At 50.6% G+C, this 14,663-nt stretch overlaps 1 protein-coding gene across 3 annotated transcripts in view; it reads left to right on the plus strand.

The window, feature by feature from the left end:
* TOX2 (TOX high mobility group box family member 2) overlaps positions 256–14,663 on the plus strand; it is a 154,511-nt gene continuing 140,103 nt past the window's right edge. For 2 of the 3 annotated variants that reach the window (XM_018057894.1, XM_018057895.1), the window contains exon 1: positions 256–388. In XM_018057894.1, the coding sequence (XP_017913383.1) occupies positions 290–388 (99 nt within the window). In that variant the 5' untranslated portion in view covers positions 256–289. The remainder of the gene's footprint in view (positions 389–14,663) is intronic. The other variant, XM_018057896.1, reaches the window with a different exon arrangement.

The following is a 14,663-nucleotide window of genomic DNA, read 5'->3' on the forward strand; positions in this document are numbered from 1 at the left end:
CCACCCGCCGGGACCCGCGGGGGCGGAGAGCCGGGCGGGGGACCCGGCGGCTGCCGGGCCCGCGGGAGCGGTCTCCCCCCCGGGCCCAGGCCCCCGGCCCTCCGCGGCGCCCGCGGCCGGAACAATAGCGCGCGCGGGCGGGCGGGCGGGCGGGCGGGGGCGGGGCGCTCCCCGGGCGCCGCCCCCGGCCCGCCCCCCGCGCTCGCACACCCGCTCGCACACTGGCTCCCACCCGCCGCCCGCCCAGGCACTGCCCGCGGGAGCCGCCGCCGCCGCCGCCGCGCCCGCCATGGACGTCCGCCTGTACCCCTCGGCGCCCGCGGTGGGCGCGCGGCCCGGGGCCGAGCCGGCCGGCCTGGCGCCCCTGGACTATTACCACTGCGGCAAGGTAGGCGGGGGCGGGGTGGGGGCCCGGCGGGCGGGGCCTGCCCGCGCCTTCGGACCCCGCGCCGCGCCGGAGCGTCCCGGGCTGGAGCGCGCGGGCAGCGGTCACCCGGCGGCTCGGGACGCGGGCGCTCTCGGGGACACGCGCGGGGAGATGCTGGCGGTGTGGACGCGCGGGCACACGCACCCCCCCCAGCCCTGCCGACGGGCACACACGCCGCTCGCGCCGATCCCCTTGGCGGTGACACTCAACGCCCGGAGTTGTTGGGATCACAGGCAGAAGTCACCCGACAGTTGCTCACACGAAGTCACAGTGACACACTCACCACGTCGCCCCTGACGGCCTCGCCCGCATTCACGAGCCGATGCGCAGTGAGCCAGTGTCGCCCAGCCACGCACCTGCTCGCACTACCGTCCCGCACAGGTCACCCTCGTCCGTACACAACCACACAGTCACGCGCCCACCTGCACTGCCACCCCGCCACGCACAAGTCACGGTTCTCACGCGACGCCGCCGCACACCGCGTCCCGTGCCCCCACGCCGCCCCACGCGGCCACAACTCGGGGCAAGCACACAAAGAAGTCGCTCCGACAGCCACTCGCCCGCGCTCCCAGTGACTTCCACAGGCGCACGCTGTCACCCACAGCCACCCACCCCGTGGACGGTGAATCTCAGGCACACGAATCGCCCTGACAGTCACCCAGTCACGCGCGGTCACACCCAGGGGCAGCAGCATCCCGCGCCCGGCCGTCCACACCCGCGCGTCGGGGTTTTTTACTTCTTGCCGCCGAAGCGCACGAATTGGGCCGTTTACGAATCGGTTGTCATCGCCCAGCGGAGCCTCGGATTCGGAGCTGGTAATGGCCCATCGAGGCCTGTCCCCTCCCCGGAACGGCGAGCGGGCGCTTTCCCGACTGGAGTTGTGGCGAGGGGCGCCCCTTCTTTCCCGAGATCGCCACCCCAACCCGTGACCAGGTCATACCCGCAGCCAAGTCCCCGCCGCGCTGCGCGGCCCGGGCGCGGTGAGAGCTCTCGCTTCTGGAAGCCGGGACGGGCGGCGTCCGACCCCGCTCCGCGCTGCCAGCCCAGCCCTGGACCCTGCGGGGCAGCGGCGCAGTCCGAGACTCTTCTTTCGCCCCGGAGGGAACTTTCAAACTTAAGTTAGGAAGCCGGACAGTCCGTGCGTCCGCGGGTCGGTGCGTCGGTCCGGGGCTGGCCGGAGCCGAGAGCGGCTTTTCGTCACTCGGAGCCCGGATTGAACGGCGCGCGTGGGTTTCCCCGCGGCCAAGGCGCAGACGCGCGGGCTCCGTGGCGCTGCGTGGTGAGTGCCAGTCCGGTGGCTGGGTCGGCGCCCCTCCAGGGTCTTAACCCCACCCCGCAGGCTCTTCTTCAAGCTTCTTGCTATGGGGATGCTGCGGGGAGGGGGCGTCCCTGCGCGGAACCTGGGGGCCGCCCCGGCTGAACCTCGCTGGCTGCGTCCTCAGGCTTTGGGGAGCGGGTTCTGAAGTCTAGGGGCAGAGCCCTGCGCAGTTCCCCTGGGGCATGGGGTGGGGTCCGGGGCCCCCAGACCTGGGGCGGGGACGGGCGGTAAGTGAGATCGCGCAGAGGATGGGGCGATTTATCTTTGGTCCGGTGACCTGCAAAGTTAGAAGCAAAAGAGGAGGATGGTGTCTTCAAGAGAAGGCCGGTTCTCTGGCCGCTTCCATCTGATGGAGCGGAAATTGATGAGAAGTAGCAAGTGGAATCTTTAGGAAGCAGAAGACAGTTGGATGGGGGGGTGGGGGGTGGGCAGTGGTCTATCTGCTGCCCTTGGCTTTGTTATTTTTTTAAATATGAAGTTGGCCAGGTTCCAGCCTCTGGTTTGGGGGCATGGGTGAGTCTGGGAATGTGTGTCTCAAAGTCTGGTTAGGTGGGTGTCCCTCACCTGCAGTGCTCCTTTGCAGGGTGGTGTTTCTGTAAACGCCCTTAGAGTGAGGTGGTCTCCTAAGGGGGCCTTTGGGAGGTGGCATTCAGCCGAGGCCCTTGCTTTATTCTGATGTTCTGTAAAGCTCTGACTCAGCACCAAGATCCAGTGTGAAACCCTGGTGGGAGGAAACCAGTCAGGAAAGGAGAAGCTGGTGATTCTGGTTTCTGTCTGTGATCTCCCGACCCCTGGCCCAGAACGCAGGGTGTGTCCAGGTGGGAGGAGGGTGGCGTTTGGGTCACTAGGGTAGGTGAAAACCAGATCTGACTTTCTACTTGGATGTGGGAAATGCTTCTCAATCCTGCAGCCTGGTGGCAGGGGGAGACAGAGGATGTCACTTGGCTCAGGGAGGGATGAGTCAGAAGCCTGTTTGTTGGTAGCAGATCACCAATGGGCACTTCAGTGCTAGTGGTTGGGGGTGGTGGTGCAAGTTGTACCAAGAAACTGATGCCCCTTGTTCTCCCAAGCTTCTTGGTACAGCAAGGAGGGACTGGGGAGATCCTGGTCACTCTCCAGACTGGAGGGGAGACACACCCAAGATGCAACCATGACCACAATTGGGATCTATAGACTGGGGTGCACAGCCAGGACGTGACCCACACGTTGGGGGCTTGGTCACTGGAGTCTAGATAAGAGCCCGGTCCCCACAAGGACCCAAACCTGAGAAACACAAGGACAAGCCTTTGCCAAGTGACGCTGGACAACCATGGGGCAGTTGATCTGGAAGGGCCCTTGGTGACTGTCCCCTTAGTAATCCTCTAACATAGAGATTCCAGCCTCTTTAAACCAAAGTCATGAGCAGTGGCTGTTCTTTTGGTATCTTTTGTTTGAGAAAATGCACAATAACAAAGCTGCTAGGGTTTCATTTTTGCTTTGAAATAGATGTTTATTTTATTAATCACAATAATATTAGCATGCATTTGAAAAATAGCTTATAAGATGTGAAAGAGGCACATTACTTATTTCATGTAGTAATGGTGCCTGGTTGAGCATAGGGATTTGTGGCCTTGTAGCTCTGTGTGTCTCCCTACGGGGAACCGCTGATCCCCTCCTTCTTCCTTCACACAAGGGGAGACTGAGTCATGGAGTAGGACACTCACAGTTTACACAGCAGATGAAGAGCACAGCGGAGGCCTGAACCCGAGGTCCTGGACTCCCAGTTTGATGCTTGTCTGGCATTCCGCACAGGTCTCTGTCATGGTCTGGGAGTTAGAAGTTATGACATCCTTCTAGGGTAACTATGAAGTCCCTTTATTTGGGTTGTGGCAAGGTGCTTTAGCAGGATGGGCACATTACCTGGGGCTCCCCGCTCAATGATGGCAGACTAGTGGAAACCGGCCAGTGGCATTGAACAAATCTGGATTCAAATAGCCGCTTGTGTCTTTGTGACCTAGGGCAAATGATTTTAGCTCATTGAGGTGTGATTTACATGCACTAAAATGGAAATTTGAAGTGTACTGTTCCATGAGTTTTGACAAATATAACCACCCTTGTGACCCCTATCCAAATCCAGATATAGAACATTCTGTACCCCTGAAAGTTCCCTCATGCTTCTTTCCAGTCAACACTCCCTACCTCTGGAGGAAACTACTTACCTGATTTCTATTATCAGTGGTTTATTTAAATTCAGTTTATGTGTACTAAGTCAATTTAAGTCCTATAACTTCATATGAAGCATATACATTTTTGCATCTGGGTTCATTTTGCTCAATGAAGTGTCCTTAAGATTCATTCATGTTGTATTTATCCCTAATTTGTTCTATTTTATTGCTTAGTAATATTGCATTGTATTGGTTTATTTCTTCACCTGCCAGTGGACATTTGTGTTTGTTTCCATGTTGGGGCTGTTATAAATGAAGCTGCTGTGAACATCCTTATACAAGTTTTCTGTGAGTGGGGCAAATTATTTAATATCTTTGAGCCTCAGTGTCCTCTTAAGGACAACACTGTCTACTTCTGAGGTTCGGGAGAGTTAATTGAGTTAATATAGGGTATAAAAGTTCTTGGCGTATACCGGCTACTAATTAGATAGCAATGGTATCTACCACTTGGGACCTATTCCAGTGAGAGGCTTAGCATCTCTGTGTTCCATATATCCTTCATCCCTGTTTCAAACATCCTTCAGGGCCAACTTGGGTACCATTTTCTCCATGCAGTGCTCCATGGTCAGTAACCTTCTGTCTTTTTCCAGGCATCCCCCCAAGAACTGGTTACTGGGTTTTGGCATGTTCTGCCATCCATCACTCAGTCAACAAAGAGTTATAGAGCACATCTTTGTGCTAGGCACGGTACTTGGCAACAGAAGTGAAACAAAGTAACTCAAATTGCTTCCCTCTGGAGCTTATGTATCAGCATGGGAGGTCATAAATATATGGATGAGATCGTTGTGGTATTGTGACCCATGCCATCAGTACAACTATGGAGAAAAAGGAAGCAGGGAAGAGAGTTAGGAGTGTCAGGTCCAGGGACTGGTTTGCCATTTTAAGTAGTGAGGTTGGGGAAGGCCTTGTGGTCTAGACCAGGAGTTCTCAAATTCATGGACACAATAGGAATCATCTGGCAAGATTTAAAACACAGGTTCCGGGGCACCCTTCATGCCCTGAGATTCTGATTCAGCTAATTTGTGCTGGGGTCCTGAGGGTCTGCGTGTCTGACGAGCTCCCAGTCCTGCTGCTGCCACTCCGGAGACCACATGTTATGTAGCAGTGGTTCAGTTGTTTGTATACAGGGTTTTGTGGGCTCCCACCAGGCAGAAACCGTGCCCAGCACCTGGCACAGTGCCTGACCGATAATTACTCAGGAAATTGTGCTGGTGGGTGAATGATTCAACTCTCCACCCCCACAGCTCTGGGCACAGCATCTTACCCCTGGATGCGATCTAGACAAGCTTGGGTAGTGAGTGATTGGTGGCTCCTTGTGACGAAAATCCACGAAGTGGGAGGGCCTGGTCCCACCTTCACCCAGACTTGAGATTGGAGAGGCCTGCTCAGCATCCCTGGTAGGTGAGATCCCCATGGCATCTTTCTGCTGGGACACTGGTGGCTGTGGGCAGGTCCCTGGGAGAGGAGCCCTGGGCTGGCTGGTCCTGGGGGAACTTTGGAAGGGCGCCTGTGTTTCTGTTAGGAGGCTTTTTCACTTTCTGTCCAAGGATGTTCTCTATAGGATGTCCTCCCCCAGCCTGTCCCAAAGATTCCACAAGGACCACACTTCTATACCTTACCGATGTCAGGAGCAGCAGCCCAGGTCTGGCACAGCTGTCCCCAGTCTACTGGATGACCTTGAGCATGAAAATGCCATACCCGGGACCTGTGTTCCCCTCTGTGCAAAAAGGAGAGCAAATTAGTGACCCTTAGTCTTGTGAGATGGGGGGCTGTGGTGTGGAAATCTAATGAAATAAAGTCTGGGCATGTCCTTTATAACTGTAGAGTGGGGTCCCCGTGGCAAGGATGAGGATTATGCTTTTTGAAGAGCTGGGCTCTCATATACTTCAGTAGGTAGGTTACCACCGTCTCTGTCTCCTTTTACTTTTGTATTCCCAGAGCTGGCCTGGCACATAGGTGCTAGGTAAATATTTGCTGAATGCATGAATTCTGGGCTGGCCTGTTGTTCCCTGTGGCTTGAAGAACTTAGCATCTGTTTGGCTCTTATAATCTGAAGACTTTTGCAGTGAGCGCATGGTGTTCAGGGCAGGGCAGAGGCCAAGAGTCTTTTGGCTGACCTGACATTCCTAGAAGAGCTTCCCTGCGTAGGCCTGGGGGACTGAGCCCAGCATGGAGAGCAGCCAATAAGCTGGGAAGAGCCTTATCCTTATCCCAAGGATCTCTGTGTGGCATAGCTGCCAGCCCCATGTGATTCTGTAGGGCATTTATTTTGCTCCTCTGATTTCCCAGTGCTGGTCTCAGGTTAGAAAGGCAGTGTAAATTCTGTAACCCAGCAGACATGGCTTTGATCCTCAATGCAGGGAAGTTATTTCACTTCCCTGTGCCTCAGTCTCCTCATCCGGAAAATGGGCACATCAATACTTCCCCCCACCCCAACCCCTGACCCCCATGAGGTTCCCTTGAGGACTAGAAATCCTGCTTGTAAGGCACTCAGCGCCAGCAGGAAATGCTTTCATTTCTATTCACAAAGAACAGCACAATTGAAAGTTAAAATGCAAGAGAAATCTAGTTTCAGCGCAAGCTGCTGGGCAAAGGGTCTTCCTAACGTGAGGTCTGTTCGTGCCGTGGTCTCTGGATCTGATTTTCCCGGGCCTCCAGTTTGAAGCGGTCACTGCACAGCATTATGGAGGGACAAGGAGCTGTGCACTTCCTTTGCCTCTTTTTTTTCCTTCTTCCTTCTTGAATCTGTGTGGGAGGGAAGGTGGGTTTTGGAGGCAGAGAAGACCAGTACAAATTGCAGCTGTGTGGTTCACTGGCGAGGGCTGGTGACCTGTGCACATCATTTAACCTCTCCAAGTCTCAGTTTTTTTCATCTGTACAAGGGAGGCATAATGCCTTCCTCATATTGTTGCTATGAAGCTCAGATTAAAGTAACGGATATGGAAGTTCCCTGTAATCTAGAGCAATGTTTCCCAACCTCAGCAATATTGACAGTTTGGACCTGACAATTCCTTGTTGTAGGGGTTGTTCCATGCATGATGAAATGTGGAGCAGCATTCTTGGCCGCTACCAACTGATGCCAGTAGCACCTCCCCTCGAGTCATGACAATCAAAAATGTTTCCAGACTTTGCTAAGTGTTCCCTGAGGGGTGGGGAGCAAAATCACCCCTGTTTGAGAACCACTGATCTGGAAAGTGGCGCAGGTAAACTAGGAGATGATGGTGATGACAGTGGCAGAGTTTGAGGTTCACGCTTTCTGTCTGGTATTTCAGTCCTGTGTCTCCCTGTCAGCAAATCCTTTATCCACACGGTTGGCCATTATCTTTTTTTATTTGTTTACATGGACTGAAAACCTACGTAGTGATGTTTCAGCATGGTTTGGGAGCAGCAGGAAAAACATATGGCAAGTAATTATTAACTTAATGAGTTGTGGTAAATTGTAATTTTATAACTTAGTGAAAACATGTTGTATAACACAGGATAATAAATTTTGATCAATTATCCTGAGGCTTAAATTTCCTACTGTACAGTTGCTGTTTCTGGTGCCTGCAAGAAAGAGCAACAGGGTTGTGGTTTTACAAGGCTGGATTTTCTGCTGGGTTTTTCTGATGCTCAACAAGTTTTCTTGAGTGCCTACTGTGTGCTAGGGGATTCAGCCCTGTCCTGAAGGGTCAGTGACTTGATAGGAAACTTGGCTTTCCTAGATGAAAGACCATGTGGCTCTGTAATATTTTGGCTCAGAATGCAGAGTCACAATTAACTATATAACTGTGTGGGGAAATGACAGTGTCAGAGGTGTGAGTAGGCTTCAAATAGCAAAGTCTTACAAGAAACACCAAGCGGGCTATGTGGGGTGCATGCAGGGTGGTGGGAAGACCTTCTAGGCAGAGGGGCAGCTCTTGCAAGGTGGTTTGGGGATACTGTCAGCCTAAGTTGGGGAGACCGGCCTGCAGGAGAGAGGGATACCAGTAGGGGTCATCATGCGGAGGGTTGAATTCGAGCTGCTTAGGTTTTAAGTGGAAAGACGCGGGGGCGCTACAGTTATCGTTCAGAGTATGAACTGTTCGTTGTTGCTGGATCCAGACCATTGTTGGTGACTGTCTCTTGGTCTTCTGCTGTAGGAAAATTTTTGTTTGTTTTGGTAGAGGGTTTAATATTATTATAAATGCCTATAAAATATTCTTCACCTATATGGATCTGGCATTCTGTTTCTCTTTTTATTGCATATAGTTGGTTTACAATATTGTGTTAGTTTTAGGTGTACAACAAAGTGATTTAGTCGTCATATATGTTTTTTTTTTTTTCAGATTCTTTTCCATTATAGGTTTCAAGGTACTGAATTTGTTGTTTATTTTATGTGTGGTAGTGTATATCTGTTGGGCTTCCCAGGTGGCGCTAGTGGTAAAGAACTCACCTGCCAGTTCAGGAGATGTAATGGATGCAGGTTCGATCCCTGGGTCAGGAAGATCCGCTGGAGGAGGGCATGGCAACCCACTCCAGTATTGTTGCCTGGAGAATCCCATACACGGACAGGGGAGCCTGGCGGGCTATGAGGCCATAGGGTCACAAAGAGTCAGACACGATTGAAGTGAGTTAGCGTGCATGCAGCGTCTATCTGTTAATTGCATACTCCTAATTTATCCCTCCTCTCCTTTCCCCTTTGTTAACCATAAGTTTATTTTCTATGTCTGTGAGTCTGTTTTTGCTTTGTTAATAAGTTGATTTTATTATTGTTTAGATTCCGCATATAAGTGATGTCATATATTATTTTTCTCTGTCTGACTTACTTCACTTAGTATAATATTCTTTAAGTCTGTCCATGTTGCTACAAATGGCAATATTTCATTTTTTATGGCTGAGTAATATTATATATATGTATGTATGTATGTATATAAACACACACACACACACACACCACATTTTCTTTATCCATTCGTCTTTTGTTGGACACTTAGGTTGCCTCCATGAATTAGCAATTGTAAATTATGCTGCTGTGAACACTGGAGTGCATGTATATTTTTGAATTAGAGTTTTCATTTTTTCCAGATGTATACCTAGGGGTAAGATTGCTGGATCATATGGTAACTCTATTTTTAGTCTTTTGAGTAACCTCCATACTGTTTTTCATAGTGGCTGCACCAATTTACATTCTGCTGTGGGAAAGTTTAATGACTTATGTTTGATTTCCCTCAGTAGTCAGAGATGCTCTGCTTCTCAAACTTCAGTGCAGCAGAATTACCTGGAGGGCAGTTGAAACTCAGAATGCCGGCGCCATGCACACAGCCCCGCACCACGCCCGCCTCGCCGCACCCCGCAGTTCTTACTCAGTAGGTCTGGGCAGGAGTTGGAAATGCACACTGCCCACGGTTGGCTATGCCAGTGCTGCCAGTCTAGGGAGCACACTTACAGAACCGGCTCTCGTCTAGACGATGGAGGAACTTTGTGTCTTGGCCTCGGCCAGCAGGGATGTGCTGCTGGCCTGGGGCATGTAAGCCTGGATTGCACTTGGTCGGGTGTCTCTGAGATTCTTGCCTTCTTCAGGACCCCTGTGGGTCAGGGGGAGTGTCTCCATCTGGGAGACAACTTTACGTGGAACTCCTTGGAAACGGACTCAGATGGAGAGTTGCCTGTGGAAGGTGTATTTGCAGGGACGTTCTCAGGAGGAGCACCTTGAACGGAGTAGGGGAAGTGTGACTGGGCAGAGGGAGGTACTGGCCTGGAATATACGTAATGATGAAAGTGACCCACAGGGAAGTTTGGAGCTGGGCTCCAGTGTGTCCCAACCTGAGGCAAGGGGGCTGCCCACTCCTTGAATTCTTGTGTCCTCTGGTCGCTGTCTTCAGGCAGCCCCACGTATAGCTGTGAGCCCCGCAGTTTGGGAGTGAATGAGTGGAAAGGGAAGCATCGCGGTATCTCTTTCAGAGGGAGCTGCATTTGGGGGAGAAGACCCACCTTCTTCTCTGACCCCAAGAAATCAGGGGCCAGCGTGTTGTTAATTTTTAGAGACTTTTGAGTCACTGACTGGATTCTCCTTTATTTCATGCTGTGAGTGAGAACAGGTGGATAACTGCTTCTTAGGAACAAATGAAGAAAAATGGTCATTAGTGGGATATTCTGGGGCCCAGCGAGTTTCTAACACATTCCTAGGTAGGATTCCAGAGTTTTTGCGTTGAAATGTCACACGTTTTCCTGTGTGGTGGGGAAGACTCCACCGCTTTGGTTCCTGAGGAGCTTCTGGGTCCTGCCTGAGTGAGGCACATCTGGGCAGGGGGCCGTGGCTTTCTCTTTGGACTGAGGTCCTGTCACGTTCTTCAAGAGCCTCTTTGTCCTGCCCCAGTGTAAGTCAGCAGCCATAGTGGTCTCTTTACCAATCTTTCATCTTCTCTGAGCAACCAAGAAGCTCAGAGGCAAATGCCTGGGTCACTTGTAGGCATGACATAGGATATCATAGGACATCTTTTGCTCATTAATTCACTCCCAATTTCATTTCATTCTTCTTTCATTTCCCTCTGTGTCTTAAAAGTGAAAGTGAAGTTGCTCAGTTGTGTTGTGTCTGACTCTTTGCGACCCCATGGACTATAGCCTGCCAGGCTTCTCCGTCCATGGGATTTTCCAGGCAAGAGTACCAGAGTGGGTTGCCATTTCCTTCTCCAGCGGATCTTCCCAACCCAGGCATCGAACCTGGGTCTCCCACACTGCAGGCAGACGCTTTACTCTCTGAACCACCAGGGAAGGCAGTATTATTTTTTATTTTATTTTAAACAAATTTTAGCTGCACTGTGTCTTCATTCAGGTGCATGGGCTCTTCATTGCAGTGTATGGGCTCAGTAGTTGCAGCACAGGCTTAGTTGCCTTGAGATTTATACGATCTTAATACCCCAGCCAGGGATCGAACTTGCATCCCCTGCATTAGAAGGCAGATTCCTAACCACTAGACCACCAGGAAAGTTCCTCGCCTTTCTCTCTTTTTTTAAAATTGTTTTTATTCTCTATAAAATACACTGAAATATGTCAAGAGGAAAAAAAAGTAGAGCCTCTCTCATCCTCTTTCATTTTCCCCACTACCCTCTCAGCCCTGCTCCCTAGGGTTAATCACAGAGTGAAGTGTGGTGGGTATACTTCCAGGCATAACCGTTCTTTAGTTCGATGCTTCTAATAAGTATCATTTCTATTTCTGTAATCACTTTTTCATTTCCCAGAATACTGTATTGTTTCTTGATTGATCTTATGTTATAGTAGCGCATCCTTTTCTAAACGGATATATGAACATCTTGAATCTTTTTGAAGACGATAATTCAATTGTTTAAAAAGCTCATTTTCTGTTTGCTGCGTTAACTCTGTTTTCTTGTTGACTAGCTCTTTGGTTCACTTCCTGGTCCCTCTTTTATGCTGTTATTTTCTACAAATGCCTAGTAACTCTTGGTTGACATTTATTTGTAAACAAAGCTCTAGATTGATCTAGTCTGTGGTTGTAAGTTTCCTCAACATCTGTGAAAGCCACGAGCATGTAGGTAGGCAATGCAAATGTTGGTTTGAGGTGCCCTGAGGATGGTCTGTGTGTGTCTACACACAGTTTGAAGCTGGGGACTTCTGCTGGAGCATGGGACAAGCTCACTGGCAGCTGGGTGGGGACCTCCATGTCTCTTATCAGCCAGCATCAGCCATGGGCACTAGTGCACTTTGCGTTTCCTGCATCATGCGCATCCATAGCAAGGGGGAATCCCTGAGACAGACTTCCTGTTTAATTATAGAGTTCTTCTCCCTGGCTTAGTCCCAGGTTAAAGCCAACAGTCAGCTTCTCTGAGGACTGTTGTTGAGTCACTAAGTGTGTTCGACTGTTTGCGACCCCATGAACTGCAGCACACCAGGCCTCCCTGTCCATCACCAACTCCTGGAGTCCGCGCAAACCCATATCCATCGAGTCAGTGATGCCATCCCACCATCTCATCCTCTTGCCCCTTCTCCTGCCCTCAGTCTTTCCCAGCATCAGGGTCTTTTCCAGTGAGTCAGCTCTTTGCATCAGGTGGCCAGAGTATTGGAGTTTCAGCTTCAGCATCAGTCCTTCCAATGAATATTCAGGGTTGATTTCTTTTAGGGTTGACTGGTGTGATCTCCTTGCAGAGGACTATAGGTTAACACAAAGGTCAAGTCTCTCAGGGCTTTCAGCCCTTGCTGCCTGTTCTTTGGGATTTTCTGGATTTCAGTTAAGAAAATAGCTTTTCCTCTTCTAAACCCCACTAGAATGACAAAGAAGGGGAGACAGATATAACACAGATATTCATAATTCATATACACACATATGTATTCATAATTCAGATAGATGAAAGCTAAATAACTCCAAAAGGGTCTGTAAGAAAACAACAAAGGAGTGGGCATCAGAAACAGAGAGAGGGTGCTGGAAAGTAAGAAGTTGAAGAGAAAGAGGGTTGAACTGAAACCCAGGAAACCCCAGTCTAGTGGGTTTAGAAGAGGGGGGAGGTAAAATTATGTGTTCCACCCACCATCTTGAAAAAAAAAGCACAGTCTCACTGACTTTTATTTCTAAGGTTTGTGCTGTTTTATGGAGAAAAGCAGGGTCAGAATAAGCACAAATTATTATCTGAGCACTTACTGCGGGCTCAGAGCCAGGCTCTCTCACTTCTATCATCTCACTAAGTCTTTGTAAGAACTGTGCTAGACACACACATCCCCACTGTGGAGGTGAGAAGACTGAGGTCCTAATAAATCACGTTACAGAAGGCAGCAGAGGAGCTGGCTGGCGGAGCTGGGGTTCAGACTGCCCTCCTTGCTCCTTTCTCCTGCCCCCTCCGTGGTGCCAGCTAGAGCTTCCTCCCTCTGCAGGGATGCAAGAGTGGACCAGCTCACCCCTTGTTTCAACTGTTTCGGCATTGTCTATTCTAGGGGGTCAAGGGATTCCCAGCTGGGCCTCCTGCCTTGGTTTTCAGCTTCAAACAGCATTTGGTAGTAGAATGCCTTCACATTAGAGCTAATTAAAACATGCTTATATCGAAGTCGGGCCTAATTTGTAGGAATGATTTAGCAACTTGTTGGAAAGGAATCTACCTCAGTAGTCTAACCCAGGGTCAATCTCATGCATAAATTTCGCTGTTGCACGGTGCTGTGTTTTGACTTGAAGTATTCTTGGTAGTTGGCGCTGGTGGTAAAGCAACTGCCTGCTAGTGCAGAAGACACGAGAGACCCGGGTTCCAGCTCTTGGTCAAGAGGATCCCCTGGGGGAGGGCACGGCAACCCCCTCCAGTATTCTTGCCTGGAGAATCCCATGGACAGAGAAGCCTGGCAGGCCACAGTCCATAGCAGAGCAAAGAGTCAGACGCAACTGAAGTGACTTAGCCTGCACACACATACTTGATGATGTGGAAGATGGACCCTGGGCCTTTCATTGCTCATTTGTGCTGCAAAGATTCAATAAGTGCCTATTGGGCACTACATTATTTAAGGAGATCCCTTTACTCTCCCCCCACCCCCCGCAAAAAAAAATCTGGGATGGTTCCTTGCTGACCTTCAAGGGGCCAAATGACCTGAGCAGCAACCCCCACCTCTACCCCATGCGTTCTCTGCCTAATACGTCCACCTGAGCTGTAAGTGAATTTTTATGCAAAACCAGATAGTGGATTCAAATATGACTTTCGAGTTCTGTGGAGGTATTTGGGTTCATATCCTGGCACTTACAAGCTGTGTGACTTTGGACCACTCACTTAACCGCTCTGCTGCTGCTGCTGCTGCTGCTGCTAAGTCACTTCAGTCATGTCCAAGTCTGTGCGACCCCATAGATGGCAGCCCACCAGGCTCCCCCATCCCTGGGATTCTCCAGGCAAGAACACTGGAGTGGGTTGCCATTTCCTTCTCCAATGCATGAAAGTGAAAAGTGAAAGTGAAGTCGCTCAGTCGTGTCCAACCCTCAGTGACCCCATGGACTGCATCCTTCCAGGCTCCTCTGTCCATGCGGTTTTCCAGGCAAGAGTACTGGAGTAGGGTGCCATTGCCTTCTGAGCCTCAATTATTTCACATAACTGCATTTGCATTGCAGGTTTGTGGTGAGGCCTCTGGGAGATCAAGTAAGTCGTATCCTCCCTCGTTCTAGTCCTGGGTGTTGTTCAGGTCATCTGGGCCCTTGAAGGACAGTGAGCATAGGTGTCATGCCAAGTTTTGTTTTGCCTGCACCTCGCAGCATATAGGATCTCAGTTCCCTGAGCAGGGACTGAATCCACACCCTCTCTTAACCCCTGGATCACCAGGGCAGTCCGCATCCCAGGTTTTCATGTCTTTTGTAAAGGAGAGGTCTAAGGAGCTTTCAAGTGCAGAATAAGTGTAGTGGTGTTTCTGATTGGGATCATCTCTTTCCTCCTCTACATCAGTTCTCTTCTTTCTCATGAACGCTCTCACAAAGACTCTAAGGTTCAATGAAACATCTCCTCGAAGGACTTGGAACAAGAAACACTGCTTGGCCAGCAGGACACGTGATCTGTGCCTCTTCCGCGGGAGAGGTTCCAGCAGAGGTCTCTGACGTTGTCCATGGAGGGGGACTTCTCTTTTCTTTGTCAGCTCCCCCCAGTGCCAGGTTTTAGTTCAGATGCAAGAGAAGAAGATCCTCAGTAGGTGACTTTGGAAACCACTTGGCTTAAAAGCTTCAGTTCCCAAAGGACCATCTCATTCTCTAGTATCTACTTCCCTGCAAGGGGCATGTCGGTTACAA

The sequence above is a fragment of the Capra hircus genome, chromosome 13, assembly GCF_001704415.2.
Source record: "Capra hircus breed San Clemente chromosome 13, ASM170441v1, whole genome shotgun sequence".
Lineage (NCBI taxonomy): Eukaryota > Metazoa > Chordata > Mammalia > Artiodactyla > Bovidae > Capra > Capra hircus.